General features: G+C 46.9%; 1 protein-coding gene across 8 annotated transcripts in view; it reads right to left on the reverse strand.

The window, feature by feature from the left end:
* Nucleotides 1-19,018, reverse strand: part of CARMIL1 (capping protein regulator and myosin 1 linker 1) — a 298,433-nt gene that overhangs the window by 168,019 nt on the left and 111,396 nt on the right. For all 8 annotated transcript variants that reach the window (XM_059399579.1, XM_059399577.1, XM_059399578.1 and 5 more), the window contains exons 4-5: nt 16,878-16,937; nt 8,170-8,291 (exon numbers count right to left, since the gene is read on the reverse strand). In XM_059399579.1, coding sequence (XP_059255562.1) covers nt 8,170-8,291; nt 16,878-16,937 — 182 coding nt within the window. The remainder of the gene's footprint in view (nt 1-8,169; nt 8,292-16,877; nt 16,938-19,018) is intronic.

Genomic DNA, 19,018 nt, shown 5'->3' on the forward strand with positions numbered 1-19,018 from the left:
GACATTCCTGCTCGGGGGTAAGGACAAGTCAAGTGGAGAGCGAGAGAAGCAGCAGCCAGCAGGGACATGTGTATGTGGAAGCTGCCTCCTGACCTTCAAAACCCATCTTTGGACCTATCGGTCTGGGGGCCCCTGGGGGCTCAGTTGGTTAAGTGTCTGCCTTCAGCTCAGGTCATGATCCCAGGGTCCTGGGATCGAGCTCCCCATCAGGGCTCCCTGCTCAGTGGGGAGCCTGCTTCTCCCTCTCCCTCTGCAGCCCAGCTCTGTGCCAGTTCCCCTCTTTCTTTTGTAAGAAACTATGAAGACGTCTCATGAAACAGGTGTGTTTATTTACCTAAGAGAGAAAGTGGTTAAGAACCTTCCAGAGGGTGGCTAATGTCCAGGCTCTGACACACCACAGAAGCAACGGGGAGGGGGACCCTGCTGCTGACCCACGCTGGTTTCTTCCTGCAGCTGAACAGTGGTAAGAGGTCTATGTGCGTGCGACACAGGGCACCGCTCACACTTACACACCCAGGGCGAGAGGGTGCGCTGTGTGCAAAAAGACAGACAGAAAGGACAGAAAGGATCTGCCATCAGAGGACGTGCCACAGCAGTACACCAAAATCCTGACAGACAGACAGATGGACGGGTCATGACCCAAGGTTGCAGGCAGTCCCGAAGCGTTGGATCTAGAACATCTACACTAGAGGGGTCTGATGTACACGAGGCTCCAAGGGACCGCGAACCAGGTGGCAAACCGGCCAGAAGCCCTGAAGGCGAATCTCATGCATAAATGGTTGAGACGAAAAAAAAAATCTGTAAATTCTTTTACTCCACTTAATTGATGTATTTAGAATTCAGTTCCAAAGCTCCTCTGCAGGAAGGCAGTGGTCTCCAGAACCACACTTTTTTCTGCCACAAACCACACCCCAACTAAACGCTGCTTCCGTTTTAGAAAAGCAGACAGACAAGAAAGCACCTTTCTTTTGTTTTTACATTAACTCTTGTTTTGCCACTCTTCTTCACAGGAACCTCACCTTTTCAAAGCACTTCAGTTGGCTCTGACTTCCTAAAGGGATCTGCAACACCATTTTTATTACGGGAGCAAAGAAACCTGGTCCTAACATGCTGACTTTCCAATGTGTCACAAGTGTGCCAGAAGGTCCAGGGATGCTGAAAGTCTAGGGCAAAAGCTCGTGCCAGAAGGTTACTGTTTTGTCAGCTACAAAGGATGTTATTAAGTACATTTAACAATAACAACAATAAAATCAAACTAGAGAAATGCTATATATAATTAAAAAAAAAATCAGGAAGTGACTGGGTGGCTCAGTGGGTTGGGCGTCTGCCTTCAGCTGAGGTCATGATCTTAGGGTCCTGGGATCAAGTCCCATATCGGGCTCTGGTTCAGCAAGGAGCCTGCTTCTCCCTCTCCCTCTGCTGCTCCGCCTGCTTGTGACCTCTATCTCTGTCAAATAAATAAATAAAATCTTAAAAAAAAAAATCAAACTTCAAAGCAACTTCCCATACATAAAACCTCTGCCCTTTCTGATGCTGCTGGGTAATGGACCACAACACCTTGTACTACGGATAAAATTTCTGAAGCAATTTACAGGAGCTAATTTAATCCTTCCCTGTATCAGCGGCATTATTCCCATTTTACAGATGAGGACACTGAGGCGCTGAGATGGGAGTTCACTTGCCCAGAGTCTCATCCCCACCCAAGCATCCCGACAACCTGACACCTTCCAGTGGCACCTCTCTCTCCACGCACATGTTCATAAGCAGCACCGAGGACCGCTGCTCCCTGAAGTGTGACTACCATTTTATTGTAACATTCCAGAGCCTTTGTTGTCCCCGGTACCCCTCCTTGAGGCGTTCGCTCACAGTGACATCTGCGGGCTCCCAATTAGGGCTGTGCCAGGCAGACACCTGTCTCCCAAAGGCACCTGTTCCCGCTACTTCCCCACAAAACGCTCCCAACACACCCTCCACCTCTTCCAAAAAAGAAGGAAAGCAAGTATAAATCGTACACTATCTTCCTGGCGTCTCAAGATAGACGTGACTTTCCGTTCTCTGAAATCTGAGGATCCTCCCTCCCTTCCCTGTACTGTTTGTGGAACTTTCTTATGCGGCTTCAGACTGGAAACTCCCAAGGAGCGGGCCACCTCTCACTCACGTACATATGCCTGAGGAAGTCCTTCAGTGAACACTTTCTAAATGAAGTCTACTGCGTCTTGATGACTTAATTTGACATTTGAAAGAAAAAAAAAAAAAGGCAAAGAAAAAGAAAAGAATCTCACTTGGTTCTGGAGAACAGCCAAGATTCTTAATACTAAAAAAGCTGAAGGCCACAACAAAACAGCCTCCTGAAGAGGAATGCCACTATGGACCCCTCTGGGAAAACGGATTAAACAACATTTACTACAGATATTTCCCGAGCAACTCAGTGTCCCTCTCTGAGGCCAGGCCCCCAAGGACACCCGCTTTCGCACAGCAAAGATGAGAGTGGTCACAACACAATGCTAATAGCGGTTTGATTTTTTTAACTTACATTTTCTTCTGGTACCTTTAAATTCTCACCATATTTTGAAATAAATTTTATTTAAAGAGAGGAGGGAAATGTAATTTTCTAAGGGAAGGAAAGAGGAAGCGCTAAACATCGTAGCATATAGGTATGGGCCGGGGGAGGAGGGGGCATGAGGAGTGGATCCTGGCGAGACTATTTAATTTTTATTAAAATTCCTCATTTTTTCCCTACCTGCATTCTCTTGACTGTAGTCAAGAGGACTGATTACACATTGTAGATTATTTACATCCTGTTTTTGTAAGTTTGATTTTGATCACGGATATCATTTTCAAGATTTATATTTGGGTAAAAGCAGAAATGCAGACCTTTGCAGATACAGTTTAATTTCTAGGCAGTCAAACTTGGACTCTCCAAGAACTGATTATCTGAGCGGAGACGTGCCCTGGCCGTGTGTGTCCCCTGGACTGTCCCGGTTCCTGACGTCCACTCATCAGATGCTTCTCTCTCCACCCGGCCCTAGCAGCCCTCCGCAAGCGAGGAGAGGAGGGCGGGGGACCAAGGCGCCCATCACAGGCCCAGGTAATGTATCTGATGAGACAAATGACTCAAGCCAGGCTGAAGATTCCAAATATGGTTTCTTTTTTAAATTTTTGTTTTAATTCCAGTTAGTCAACATACGGTATTATATCAAATATGGTTTCCTATTCTCCAGCTTACTATGAGTGGGATGTGTGACACGACTGAGGACATGTTCTCCATTATCTACGTCAAGGAAATACTTCCCTTGCTGACCGCCTTAACCCGAGGGAACACGAGGGTTGGAGAAGGATCTGAAGGCCTACGTCTCCCCGCTCCCTGGTCAATAACCAGGACTGATGTCATTACATTTCTCCTGCTAAAATCACATAATACAACCTAAGGAACTTCCAGAGGAAAGGCGGAACGTGCAAGTCACAAAATAGTACAGGTTTATTTGGACAAGCTCACTGCGCAGGGCGGGTAGGAAAGTGAGTAAAAGTCCAGTATGTTTCTGTCATTTAAATTCTCTGCCAGGTCAAGTTCTAAGTCACAGTCTCCCTTCCTGGGTGGGTGGCTTCCCTACCCTCCCCGCAACCCCCGCCCGGCCTGGGTCCTCTCCCCGCTTCTCAGGTGGGGCTCCGCTCAGCCAGCCACACCCGTCCACCTCCTCCGTAGGCCCTGTCACCCACTCATCGGCTTTGTGTCCCCTTGGCCCACGGTCTTCCAACTTCCATCGGCTCCCGTGTCACACCGCCCGGCGGTGCACTGGGCACACGGTAAGCATGAGGATCCTCAGTGAGTATCTGTGGCCAAGGACTGTGCCAAGGACTAGGGATCTCAGATGAATAAAAAACACAGCCTTTGCTCAAGGCTTCAAGGCTCAATCCCTTCTCAAGGACATTGTGGATTTATTACCGCGATCTCCAGCAACAACCTCTCTCTACCAGAGCGTCCCCCGGCCACAGCCGTGCGCTTTACTATCTCCCATTCCGCATGTAACAGAAACCGCCTGGAATTTCTCAGACCTCTTTCCTTACTTCCCACCTCTCGGTCCCCTTCGCAGCTGAATGTCTCTACCAAGTTTCCCGCAGGTGCCACATCGACCTCCTCCCTTCGGAGCTCATCCCAGCAGCACGACGGCTGCCTCTCCCCACCGCGACCCTGGGGCTGCACTTCACCGCGCCCGGTTCCCCGGGCAGCCCTCCGCCCTGGGCTTGGTCCACATCCAGTCGTTCCACCGCCACCCCCTCCCTGCTTCAGAGGCTCCTCCCAGGCCCTGGTTTTCCCCGGGAATCCTGTCTGACTCCCTTCGTGGCTCTTCCCCTTACACTTGTCATCCTTCTCAAGATGTCTTCTCTCCCTGGATGATCTCCAAACGGTCGTGCAAGCAAGACTCTACACTAATGACGTCCACATCTGCGACGTCTCCAGACCCGGACCTTTCCCCGAAGCCCCAACCCCACATATCACATATATACCTGCTGATCTGACGTCCCGCCATGTCCTAGATCTCGAGCTTAGCACACCGGATACAGAATGCTTGGGTGTTTCTCCCCCCAAATAAAACTTGCTCCCACACCTACCCTCAGCCCTCTCCACCTCCCTGCAAGGTAGCACGAGTCACTGAGTTATTAACCCAGAAGCCTAGGAGCCGTCCTTGGTCGTCCCTTTCCTTACCGCTGTCACCACGTACCAAATCCACCAGCCAGCCCGGACCCAGAATACACGTTTCACCTTCCACCGCCCACCTCCCATCCTTGTCTCTAATGTCACGGCCGCAGCCCTCCCTCCCGAGGCTCCCCACCCGCCTTCTCACCGGCTCCCCGCTCCTGCCCTTCCCCTTCCCACTCTGCTCTCCCCAGTGGCAAAAGTCATCATCGTAAAGAGCATCACGAATCAGGTCACATCCCAAATTGCAATCGGCCGGGGCTTCCTCGCAAGCTAGGGCTGACCTGCGCGCTCTTTCCCACGAGGATCTACGTCCCCCGCCCCACTGGCCCGCACCAGCTTCCAGTCTCCTCTCAGGCCAGTCACCGCCTGCCACCTGCGCTCTCCTCAGTCCCATACTCCAGACGCCCTGGTTCTCTCTCAGCCCCTCCAAGACTCCAACCCTGGTCCAGGCAGGACAGACAGCACAAGCAGGTCTGAGAAGGAAACGTTCCCTGCCCTCCTCGGCCTCCTTCTCTCCTGTGGGGTCTGTTCCAAGGATCGTGGCCACAGGGAGGCCCTGGCAGACAGAATTTTATTCCTTCTAATAGTTTAAGTAAGTTTAAGTAAGTAAGTGAAGTATAGGGGTCTGCTTCCCTATACAAGCAACGCAAGTTCCCAGTGTAAACTCCACATGGGCCGTGGACCCCAACACATAGCACAGTGCCATCCACAGTGAAACCCAATAAATATTGACGGTTTAAGTGTATCAAGAAAGGACTGTACCCCGAGAAACGTGCTAGTATAGGGACATGCTCAGAAAGTTCTACAGAAACATGAATAAAGAAGCTCTTCAGACACCAGGCTGGGTCTTTCGGAGTGGGAGTGTGTCTGGATGAGCAGCCTGTACAAAAGCACCAAGGACAGGAGAGGCGGACGCGCTCGAACACAGGCTGGATCATGGGTCTAGATGGCAGTGGTCGGCTGCACCAGCCTACGAGGCATCAACACAACCGGGTCATTCCGGTCGCCATGCGGAAGACCTGTTGCAAGGACAAGGACAGGAGACTGAGACAGCAGCAAAAATGATGCTGCCCTAGGAGACTGAGACCCTCTGAACCACAGAGGGTTCAGTGGAGAGGAGAAGCCAGACGAGGGGCAGACCAGCAGACAGGCACGGAAAGGGTCAGACTGTGCGACTGAACGAGAGACTGTGGACTGATGAACCACTGAGATGCAGTGTCGCACATGGGCAGGTTTGGGGGGGAACCTGCTGAGTCGCTGGAATGCATTGCGTGTCAGGTGCCTGGGGACGTCCTTGTGCAGCCAGGACACAGAAGGGCTCAGATTGGGGCTTTGGATTTAGAAACTAACATACACTCAGCGAAGGCCTCCCTGGAAATGGAGCTCATTATTCAATGTTTGGTTCATATTTGCTGCCCAAACCTTTCAACAAGAAGTTAAATGGAAGGGTGCCTGGGTGGCTCAGTGGGTTAAAGCCTCTGCCTTCGGCTCGGGTCATGATCCCAGGGTCCTGGGATCGAGCCCCACATCGGGTTCTCTGCTCAGTCTGCTTCCTCTTCTCTCCCTCTCTCTCTCTCTCTCTCTGTGCCTGCCTCTCTGCCTATTTGTGATCTCTGCCTGTCATATAAATAAATAAATAGATAGATAGATAGATAAAATCTTTTTTAAAAAAAAAAGAAGTTAGGGATGCCTGGGTGGCTCAGTTGGTTGGACGACTGCCTTCGGCTCAGGTCATGATCTCGGAATCCCGGGATCGAGTCCCGCATCAGGCGCCCAGCTCCATGGGGAGTCTGCTTCTCCCTCTGACTTTCTCCTCACTCATGCTCTTTCTCACTGTCTCTCTCTCAAATAAATTAAAAAAAAAAAAATAAAAAATAAAAAAATTTAAAAAAAAAGAAGTTAAATGGAAGAGAAGAGTTCCGACACTTTCCTTAGACTATTTCCTCTGGGAAGAAAAATGGGAAAATTCAAGCCAAAAACTGGCAATTCCCTCCAAACTCCTAGAATGCTAGGTAAATAAAAATGTATTTTAAAGAAAGTAGCGATTTTGCATGTTGCTCTGAGGGTCGTATGAGGCTTTGCTAAATAAGGCTGAGTGTAATAATCTTCTGATCTCATCGGTGCTGATTTGGGATGAAAGCGAGGAAGTTACAAGGAAGCTCGTGTACACAGTCACGTTAGTAAATGTCCTTTAAGGGAGGACAGGCTGTAGTCACTGCTGACTCGCGATCACCCCAGATAGTTCTCTGGTGTCTTTAAGAAAAGTTCTCCTTCTGGGTATCTCCCCCTCCCCACTCATCATGCGTCACTTTGTCCCGCATCCCTGCACCCGTGCCTCTCATGCACACACACGCATGTGTGCACGGTTGCACACTGCAGGAGTTTGCCTTTCAGGCTTCGTACCTGGAAATTCCAGGCAGGGAAGAGCTGGGCGGCAGCCCCCCTCGTCCCCTCCGTGCCATGGAATGAGGCCAACGGACACTCCGCTCCCTCTGCAACCAGCTAGTCAGACTCCCCAAGAAGTGCGAGGAGCCCAACGGCGCAGAGAGGAGGAAGCCCTGGGTGAACGGCCAGAAGGCGCAGGCCAGACCCCCCCGCACTGGCAGGAGGTGGAGAAGAGAGAGCCCCGCACAGGTTTGTCAGAAGAACCTAGCAGGTCTCGGAAAGCCAGAGACTGTGAGGAAGCCCCATCCCCACCAAGCCACCTGCAAACGCCCCAAAAGCTCAAGTACACAAGGCTAGGTTTTTCTGCTTTGCCTCTTAATTAACAGGCAGAGCAACAGAAAGAACACGCTCCACGAAGGGCAAGTCCCTGAAATGTCCTTCCGGCTCCCACGCAGTAAGGTACACAGCTCACCATCTTCATGTGTCCCTGTGAGGCTCTGTGGCCTCCATGCACAGAGCAAGCCCCGGGAGAGGGATTTTTAGACTCTGCCCCATCTCCCTCCAGCGGGAAGGTATTTTCACTAGGGACTATTAATTTAGGGAGCTTTCTGACAGCGCATCTCTCTGCCTTTTACCTACGCCCATCCAACCCCCTCCCAACGACCCACACCCTCCCGAAGGACAGACTCGCTTACCCAAGCACAGAATCCCAATGAAAAGCCCTTAGCAAAGAACCAGGAGGGCATGCACAGACACCGTTCGCTCATATTCCTAACGCGTGTTTCAGAAAACTAAGAGCCAAGAAAAGTCAAGGAAAAGGAAGCCTCTGGCTCCCATGAGTACTCTCCCTGATGCATTTCTGCAAAGCAGTGAGCCCCCGGTCCCACCAGGGTACGTCTCAAGTTGGGTCGAAAAGGTTTCTGCTTCGGTCCTGGGGGCAGAGGTGAAAGGAACCCTAGACACAAGGGCCGAGGGAGGGTTTGCCGTCCAATGTACGAGCGAAGGACGCGGGAAGGGAAGTGCCCTCTCGTTCACAGCCCTGAGGAGCCGCGCTTGCTCTGCTCGCCCCTCCCCCGAGCACTCACACTGGGGACAGGCCAGGAAATATCCTCCGCAGGCAGGTGCCGATGTGGGCCAGCACGTCGCTCACGTCCTCGGGCGACGCCATCTTCATGGAGATGCTGTACTTCTCCGTCTCCACCACCATCTGCAAGAACCGGGTTGGACGCTGCTTAGTACTCGGCACAGTGCCTTGAATTCTCGGGTTGAAGTCACCTAAATGATATACTCATGCTGACCTATACCAACGCAATACCAGCTTTTCAAGAAGGTCTCCCTTAGGGACGCCTGGGTGGCTCAGTTGGTTAAGCAGCTGCCTTCGGCTCAGGTCATGATCCCAGCATCCTGGGATCGAGTCCCACATCAGGCTCCCTGCTCGACTGGGAGCCTGCTTCTCCCTCTGCCTCTGCTGCCACTCTGTCTGCCTGTGCTCGCTTGCATGCACTCTCTCTCTCTCTGGCAAATAAATAAATAAATAAGAAAAGAAAAGAAAAGAAGGTCTCCCTTAAAATAAAAACCTTAGCTAAGAGTTGAGGCACTGTTTGGGCAGAGGGTGGAACAGTTGTCGGAAACATCCAGAAACTGAAACAAGGCAAAATTCCAACAGGACCCCCCTCCCCGACCCACCCACCCTGGCCATGTGATGGAGACAGGATAGTCACATGCACACGTGACTTCTCCTTTTACCAAGGTTTGCTCCTGAAGTGTGCAGTCTTACCAAGTCTGTTAGATCCCTACTCTCCAGAAGAAGTAAGCATACCTCCTACAGCAAGTAGTCAAGGGCAATCTCATCTTAACTGTTTTTTTGGGGGGAGGTGGGGACATATTCTAAAACCAAGACCCCTTGTGAGATGTTTCAATGAAGTGTTAAAACCTTTCGTCTGGTAACAAAAATCAAATGCTTATAAAACATTTCGACTTTTCTAAAAAGAGAGACTTCTTGGAAAGGATTATGTGACAGGAACAAGGTCATCATGTTCAGGGCTAGGCAAAGAATCATTCCAATTAAATGCTGGGAAATGTCCAAAGCTTGCCACCAAAAATGCTGACCCTGAGGTCACGGAGCTTGCACTGTAAATAAGCATAAATCAGCCTGAGAAAAGGGGCAGGTCGCAAAGAGCAGCTGGTTGTTTGCGGACACATTTCAAATAAAAAGAACAAACATCATTTAAAAAAACACACACACATTATCTTGGATCTCAAAAATATACATGTTAAATGCAATCCCTTTGGATTTTCACTGCATCAAAATAGCCTCACGTAGTTACTCCCTGCAGGTATGTAACTTGTACAAAAACATGATGGGGAGTACTACACTTAGGGTGCAACGAGCCAATTAGGTTAACAAAGCAGTTTTTAGGTTTGTTTTAGGCTGTCCTAAAATTAGCTAAATTAAAAATAATCATCTGTCTTTCAAAGTGTTAACAGTAAAAGGAAAAGTAATGTGGGGCACCTGGGTGGCTCAGTCCGTTAAGCGCCCACCTTCAGCTCAGGTCATGATCCCTGGGTCCTGGGACTGAGTCCAGCATCAGGCTCTCTGCTCAGCAGGGAGCCTGCTTCTCCCTCTGCCTGCTGCTCCCCCTGCTTGCGCTCTCTACCTCTCAAATAAATAAATAAAATCTTTAAAAATTTTTAAAAAGGAAAAGGATGCAATTTATTTGCCAAAATGATGCGATCAAAGAAAAAGACATAAATGACCCACAAGCACCCCAGAGGTCTCTCTCAATACCTATCACCTCTGTGTCAGTTAGTTGGCTCTCCATATTAAAAAAAATTTATTTTTCAATCCTAATTTTCATGCACTGGTCTGGGCTTCTAGAAGGTGGCCCAAGGAATATTTCTCCCCCAAAAGGCAGCAAGAATGGCTGCACCTTCGTTGAGGCTCTTACAGCTAGGCTGCGAGGTCCCACGTGCCCGCATCTGCGCGCATGTGTGTTTTAAAGAAACCAGATGCTCTGGGACGCGGCCCCTGGGTCGGTGCCCCGGCCCCGCCCCCAACATCCCCACGGTGAGTAATTATATTTTCACGACGGGGCACTTGTACCTTCCTCCCGTCTACTGCATCTGTCTATTCCGTTCACGGTTTGGGTGTGAGCAATTAGTAATTAGCTTATTCTAATTTTGCTTCATCTTAACACCTAATCATCCTTAATTGCACAGGATTGAATAGAATGACAGGGAAGAAAAAAAGGTGACAGGTGAAGGGGAAGAAAGGAAGCCTTCAGATTCAAGCTGACGGGGAGGCAGCTCACGGCCCCGGAGAATATGTCACCACCTCGGGCTGATGGAAAGATTGCCACAGAGAGATCCGGGGGACACTCTACAGCAAACCTTCCGCCACGACAAAGAACTCCTCATATGCCTCTGTCCCTCCTACTGCGGCTGCTGAAAAACCAAATGCATGAACCAATTCTGGCTTTGCCACCTAGCGGGACAGAGCCCATGACCTCCAGTATGCGTTTAAGACAATAATCGACTTATTTAAATAAAATAATAATAATTGAATAATTGAATAATTAAATAAAATCTAAAATAGTAAAAATAAAATAACTATCAGCAGTATCTTATGTAAGATTCAAATTTCCAACCCTACCCTGCCTCCTCTCTTGAAGGTAAAACAACCTGGCTACACACGAGTACTTTTAGATAAATGTCAGCCAACAGATGGGTCAAGTCTTTTTCGTTCTTCTAGCAGAAACAGCCATGGGTTTGCCAAATAATCCTATGACACAGCAAACAATTAATCTTATTAAAAAAAAAAAATAGGTGTTTTGGTTGTACAAGAAATTGTCCAAAAATTCTGTAACTATAAAACCATATAATGGTTGGTCTCACTGTACTGACCACAAACGGGCAACAGAATTTCCACAGAACCTGGATGCCAAAAAGTGCCACAAGGCAACGAGATTTGGAAAATAAGATAAAGGTCTCTCACATTCCCACAGGGAAGAGGAAAGAGAGCAGCAGTCAATGTCACAGTTCACCATCTCAGTAACACAACACACCTCTCTCACTCATACACGAGGAACTGTGAGGGTCCCAGGCCTGTGATCTGAGTTGACAAAGCTCTAATTAAATAGTGATTAAAAGTGAATCAATCCCAGAGAACATTAGAAGAGAATAGGGATGGGAGCGCTTGGGTGGCTCAGTGGGTTAAGCATCTGCCTTCGGCTCAGGTCACGATCCCAGAGTCCTGGGATCGAGCCCCAGATGGGGTTCCCTGCTCAGCGCAGAGCCTGCTTCTCCCCCTGCCTGCTGCTCTCCCTGTTTGTGCTATTTGTGTGCTCTCTCTCTCTCTGACAAATAAATAAAATCTTAAAAAAAAAAAAAAAAAAAAAAGCACGTCTCCATCAAGGGGGAATTGTGAGCGCCACAGGCAGATGCTATCATCCTGAGGATTACATGTTAGAGAACAATGGAGAAACCACACATCAAAGGTCCTGGTTACCAGGTTACTATTTCTCAACCTCTAGAATACGAGACTCAAGTGCCTGCCCAGACACACTGAGTCCCACCCGCTGTGTGCATGTGCGTGCGTGCAGGGGTGTGATGGGGCAAGGGTCCTCCTGAGGTGTCAGTGTTTCTAAACAGCACCACAGAAACTTCTGAAACGTCAGAATCTGAGTGCTGCGAAGCGCCCAGCATCACAGGTCACTCTGTGGAAGAGGCCCCACCGTCCCACTGTCCCTTCATTGCCAAGGTCCACACTAAGCTGAGACGACGCTATATAGACCCCTCTTCCTGTTTTCACCAGGCCAGCAGCCCCACGGGCCTGATACCGCCTGAGCTCCTCTGAATGCCAGACAGACAGAAGGGACGGGACTGCGGTGTCCCTAGACCAGACCAGCATCAGCAGCCACACGGGGAAACCAGTCTCGCTGTACCAACATCCTTTCTCATAATGAAACCCCACAGCCAAATCATACTTTGAATATAACCTTGGCATTAGCATCTCAGTAGTGCCCTATTGCTTGATCACAACCCTGACATCGTAAACATAAACATCCCAGAACGAAGACCGTCAAGAAGGCCCTGGTTATGTCATCATTCGTGAGTAATCGTTCACTCCTGCATATGTCTACCATTTGGGCAAACATATGGTGCTGTAATTTTTCTTCCAAACTCCAGTGTCTAAAAAATGCTAAACACACAGGATAAACACTGCTCTCAGATGAACTATGGAAAAGTTCCAAGGATTTGTATGTTAACCTCGATCAACGTAAAATGACAGTTCTGACAACTTTTAAGAAAGTCATCAACAGACTGCACACACACGCACGTGTGTAGACACAAACACACATTCTCTTCATAGTTTTAAAAACAAAAAGTAGAATGAAGGAAACAATAAAGATCAGAGCAGGAATCGAGAAAATAGGAAGCAAAACCAATAAAATCAATAGAGAAATTCAACATAACCAAAACAAGTTCTTGGAAAAGATCAACAGACTCGATAAACGTCTAATCAGACTGGTAGACAGGAGGGCAGGAAGACGAACTAACGGATCAGTAAGAGGAGTGACGTTCTACAGGTACTGAAAGCATAACAAGGAGATACTCTGAACAACGTTGCATCAGTAAATCTGACAACTCAGGTGAAACGGGTAAGTTTCTTAACAGACACAAACTACCACAGCTCACTCAAGAAGAAACATATAAATGCATCCATATCTATTAAAGAAATAGAATTTTTCATTAAAAACCTTCCCGAAGAAGAAACTCCAGGCCCTGATGGCATCACTGGTCAAGTCAACCAAACATTTAAAAAGTTGGTTATTCTAAATTTTTCTAAAAAACTAAAGAGGAAGGATTTAATTCTATGATCACTCTAACACAGAATGCGACAGACTTTTTCAAAGAGAAAAGTACATGGGCGCCTGGGTGGCTCAGTGGGTTAAAGCCTCTGCCTTCGGCTCAGGTCATGATCTCAGGGTCTTGGAATCGAGCCCCACATCCGGCTCTCTGCTCAGCAAGGAGCCTGCTTCCTCTCTCTCTCTGCTGCCTCTCTGCCTACTTGTGATCTCTTCTGTCAAATAAATAAATAACATCGTTAAAAAAAATAAATAAAGAGAAAAGTACAGTCAGTAACTGTCATTAACCTAGATGCAAAGATCCTTCACAGACTTTTGACTAGAATCCAACAATATACAAACTGGATAATACGTCATGACCAAGTAGGGCTAATCCCAGGAACGAAAGGTTGAATTAATACCTGAAAGTCAATCAATATAATACACCCTATTAACAAACTAAAAAGAAAACAAATCCACATAAGAATAGAGAAAAAAACCTGTAACAAAACACAAACTAATTCCTGAATGAAAAACTCCCAGCCAAGTTGGCACAGAAGAGAAATTCCTCAACCAGATAAAGGGCATCAATGAAAAACCTCCAGCTAATGTCACTCGTAGTGGGAAGAAAATGGCACTCTCCCTCCGAGATGAGGGAGAGAGCAAGGATGTCTGCTCCCAGCGCCTCCACTCAGCACCGATCTGGAGGTGTTAGTGAGGACAGTGCCCCGGCGCGGAGATCTGACTTTACCGCACCTAGAAGTGAGCAAGTTAGCCTGTCGCTGTTTCGTGGATGCCAGCGGTACACAGCCGAGTCCTGGATCACACGGAAAGGACTATTCATGACACAGCAGAGGGCATGAGCGCCATGGGAAAGGAACCCTGGAACCTGGGTAATCTGTTTTCACAGTAAACAGTAAGCAAGCCCACTCTTTGTTCATAAGGGCACATGCCATCAGCTCATGCGGATACGCATGGCAAACAGAACCCCGGAAAGCAGCCTACGTAAAGAGAAGTCAACAGCACGGAATTCCGGGCACAGCCGGCAAGACGTGGGAACCTCAGAGACCCAACAGCAATAAGGCAGAAAAAGAAATAAAACGGATCAATACTGAAAAGGGAAGGAGTGTAACTGTCTTTATTCACAAACGACGCCATTGTCCATGTAGAAAATGATGAAATTCGTTTTTAAAAGCTACTCGTACTAAAAGGAGAGCACAACCATTTGTCAGGATACAAGTTTAATATGCAAAAGTCCACCATGTATCTACACAGGCAAGGATCATTAAGAACTGGCATTTAAAACAATACCATAAATGGTACAGCATCACAACATACAGGATGCTTGGGAATAAATCTGACAAAAGACGTGTAAGACCTATATACTGAAAGCTACAACAAAATGCCACAGAGACAAATTGAAGAAGGCCTAAATAGTGTAGAAATACACAGCTTTCTTGGGTCAAGGGCTCCATACTGTGAAGACGTCAGTTTTCCCTAAACTGGCTTATAGATTCAATCCAATACCAACCAAGATCTCAACAGCCTTCTCTGTAGAAACTGAGCTGAGTCTAAAATTCTTACAGAATTGCAAAGGACCCAGAACCAATGAACAACTGTGAGAAAGAACAAAGTTGGAAGATTAACACTATCTGATTTTGAGTCTTACTATAAAGTTACAGTGATCAGGACGGTGTGGTAGTTGTATAAACACTGACAAACAGACCACAGGGACAAGATTCAGTCCAGAAATGGACCAACACTTACATGAACAACCACAAAAGTGGAAGCCAGTTCAGTGTGGAAACAACAGTGCTTCAAACAGGTGGATAAGCCACACACATGCAAAAGAAAACACACACACACACACACACACACACACACCCCAAAAAGAATCCCGCGCATTGCTTTATATACAGAAACTCCTTCAAAGTGGATCATAGAGCTAATGTATAATGTAAAGCTGTAATACTCCCAAAAGATATAGAACATTCTGTGACCCTGGGTTGAGCAAAGATTTATTCAACATGACACCAGCATGATCCATAAAAATATATATATAAAGACAAATTGAACATCATCAAAATTTAAAACTTGTGCCCTTTGAAAAGCACTGCAAAGAACATGAAAAGACAGGCTGCAGATGGAGGAAAAAATACGTGTAAATCGTGTATCCGAAAAGGGATTTGTGTTCAGAATATACAAAGAACTCTTAAAACAATAACAAAACAACTCAATTTTAAAAATGGCAAAGCATTTTAAACAGCACTTGAAAAAGGCAGATAGAGGATGGCAGACAAATAGATAAAAAGATAATTTTTTTTTTTGAAGATTTTATTTATTTGACAGAGAGAGACACAACGAGAGAGGCAACACAAGGGGGGGTGGGGGAGGGAGAAGCAGGCTTCCCGCCCAGCAGGTTGCCCGAGGCGGGGCTGGATCCCAGGATCCTGGAATCATGATCTGAGCAGAAGGCAGACGCTTAACAACTGAGCCACCCAGGCGCTCGACTCAACATCTTTAGTCATTGGAAAAATGCAAATTAAAACTACAATGAGAAAGCATCACACACTTTTCAGAATGGCTAAAATTAAACACAATGACCACGCCAGTGTCAGGAGAATGTAGAGGAACCGGGACCCCCACGTACTGTTTGTTCATGGCAACGTCCAATGGTATAACTACTTCGGAAAACAGTTCAGAGTCTTCTTAAAAAGTTAAACATGCACCCACCATACACTTCAGCCATTCCATTCCGAGATATCTACCCATGAGAAATGAAAGCCTCTGTCCAATCAAAGATTTGTACATAAAGGTTCACAGCAGCTTTGCTGGTCTTGGCCAACAACACAAACAACCCAACTGTCCCCCACTGGGTGAAGGGGTAAGGCAGCTGTGGTACAGCCCACAGTGGAATACAACAGAACACGAGGGGACATAGCGGGACACAGTGGGACAGAACAGAACACAGTGGAACACTACTCAACAATAAAAAGGAACTACTGAGACATGCAACAAAATAAATCGATCCCAAAACAATTTTTCCAATAAAAGAAGGTAGGCAATAAAGTATCAGACTCCTCTCCAGCTGCAGGGAGCTGACGCCCGCAGGTGAGGAGAGCAAGAGGGTGTGCTGCCTGGGCGATAGGGGAAGACCGTGTGATGAGGACTAAATCTGGTATCTCGACTGTGGTAATGGTTTCACAGTGCACATATGTCAAAGCTTAACCACACTGTACACTTCAGCTTCTGGCATATTACTTATTATCGCTCAATCAAGCTGTTTTCAAAAATCTGCATCTTAGGGACACCTGGGTGGCTCAGGTGGTTGAGCATCCAACTCCTGATTTTGGCTCAGGTCATGATCCCTGGGTCGTGAGATCGAGCCCCACGTGGAGCCCTACCTCAAGGCCTGTTATCAGGCTCTGTTCTCAATAGGGAATCTGCTTGAGAGTCTCTCTCTCCCTCCCCCTCTCCCTCTGTATCTTCCCACCATGTGCTTTCTCTCTCTCTCTAAAATAATAAATAAATCTTAAAAAAATAAAAATCCACATTTTATTAATGCCAGAAAAATTTCATGCATCACTATATTCCCAGAAAGACCTTATTAGATACTGTTGTGTAATAGCTACAAGATTTTAACACTAAACCTTGTTGTACAAAATCTCGTGTTTACATCCCCAGCTCACATAAGAGCTCACTGGTCCTTCTCAGACTGAGTTCCGCAGAATGTGTTTACCTTCCAAGAACAACACATTCCCAGCCCCGACCCACAAAGCCCCCCAAAGTTTCTCATTCAGAAACTTCATTTTCCCTAATCTGGTTTTCCTACATTATCTCAGAGAATTTCAACAGTGAAACCAGACAGGAGTTTCCCAGTTTCAGAAACCCAAGAGAGGTTAGGGCCCCGCTGTCGGGACACACAAGCTGCTGCTGTTGGCACGTACCTGAGCGGACTTGGAGCACATGACACCATGAATCTCCAGGTAGCTGAAGGTTAACTCGAGCTGCAATTGAAATAAAAACCTGTAATGAATGAGGGTGGCAAAACCTAGACTTCACGGTGAAAATGCTACAATTACAAACAGTCTGAGAGCCAAACAAGGATCTGGGTGTCTTTGGAAGGCAGGTGGGCTTACCGTCTCCATTCCTGCATGAAGATATGACCTTGATTACTGTCTTTCAGAAAAAGTATTCTTCACTTTACTAAAGGCTGAAAGGAAGCTAGAAGTCTGACTTTTTAAATTTCATGGAAGGACAAAATCAATGGAAAGTTTTTACACATCTACTCTATTATTTCTTCATTGAGAGATGAATGTGTATGAAATGAATGCTCTCCTATTTCAAAATTTTGCTCCAGAAAGTCCCATCAAGATGACAATGTTGGGTTTTCCCTTCTCTCTAAACCCTTACCTCTTTGGGTGACACTCTGGCCACTTACTGGAATCATTGTCATTCCTTCTCCATCTTTCAAAAAAAAATGCCTATTTTGAATGGATTTAGAAAAATACAACATGTAGGAATTTTAAACTGTGGTTAAATGAAACACACAGTTATATAAAAATTTTATCTCTGTGGGCAGATAAATGATGTATTTCCTTCCCATTTTAATAAGTGATCCTTTCTCTCTTCTCCTATAATCAGCATTTTTCCTCCTTCAAAATAGCTCCAGTCCCACACTTTTCCTATTTTTCCTCGACAACAGCCACTAATCTTTCCCCCAATTTTGCAGTCTTTCATCTGACTACAGCAAACAATCCCAGCACACCTGTTTGAAGAGATGGAGTTAGATCAGTTTATTTGAACTCTTCGCCCTCAAACTAGAAAGGTAGGGGGAAAAGTACCTTTGAGGGAACCAAACCCACAAGACCCTTAGTTGTGCCCCTGGGTGCTATGCTGTACCCTATGCATTTGGTAGGAAAAACATTACAACGGAGAACCCCTGAGTCTCCAGCTAACTATCTTGATGTCTAGCGCTGAGGGCCAGAGATAGAAAAGTTATTCTTTCATTATTCACTCAGTCAACCCACAGACGCATGTGGAAGGCCTAGTAGGTGCCAGGACTGGAACTGGAAAGGAGGAGGACATAACTCTCTTGTCCTCCCCGAGTCAAATGCGGCACTGGAGGCGCATTTTAAACATTTTATTCGAGTAGAAGTCTTCTTACCTACCATTATTATCAAAACTGATGCTTGGCTGGGTTTTGAAAAGTCACCTCAAGCAGGAAATCATTTTCTAAAAAGTATTCATATCTACCTTCAGTTAGTTCAAAGCAAAATTTGTAAACATTGTCTCCATGGCTAGCCTTTGACAGAGTGACCACATTTCCTCTTGGGAGTAGAGCCCACTGGCTAGCCTGGCCACTGTATTTCCTCTGGGGGCCACACCCGCAAATGTAGGGCGCCTGCCATCCAATTCAAGTCTCTCCAAAATGGAGTGAAGGGGTGTCCAGGTGGCTCAGTCAGTTGGGTGCCCAACTCTTGATCTCAGCTCAGGTCATGATCTCGGGGTCATGGGATCAAGCCCCATGTTGGGCTCCCTGCTCAGCGGGGAGTCTGCCTGTGATTCTCTCCCTCTCCCTTTGCCTCTGCTCTTCCATGTCCCACCACTCCCTCTCTCTCTCAAATAAATAAATATTTGAAAATAAATAATAATAAACACAATGGAGAATTTGAAGACACTTGCAAAGCAACTTGAGGGTATAATTTTACTGAATTACTATGCTCCCCACCACCTCAGCCTTTAACAACTGTCTGGTCCTTAACAAGACAGTAATTTCTTTTTCCATAATTCACCTTTACCAATATTTAGTATTGCACAGATACTCTTTTGCAGCCTATTTCACTGCTATGTGAAATACCTTTAATTAAATAAATGTACTGCTGTCATGACAGCTGCTATGAATAGGTTTGGAAACAAACCGCTGAACCTCAGTGGGCACTCATTCAACTGGTGGGAGCAGGTGTGAACAGGCCGGTGCTCTCACCGCCCAGCAGCTATTTAAACCAGCTGGCATGAGTCCACATCATGCGGCATGGCACAGGTACCCTGTGATCAATCTGGCCGAGGGAGGTTAGTTGGAGGTCAA

This window comes from Mustela nigripes, chromosome 5, assembly GCF_022355385.1.
Source record: "Mustela nigripes isolate SB6536 chromosome 5, MUSNIG.SB6536, whole genome shotgun sequence".
In the NCBI taxonomy this organism is placed as follows: domain Eukaryota; kingdom Metazoa; phylum Chordata; class Mammalia; order Carnivora; family Mustelidae; genus Mustela; species Mustela nigripes.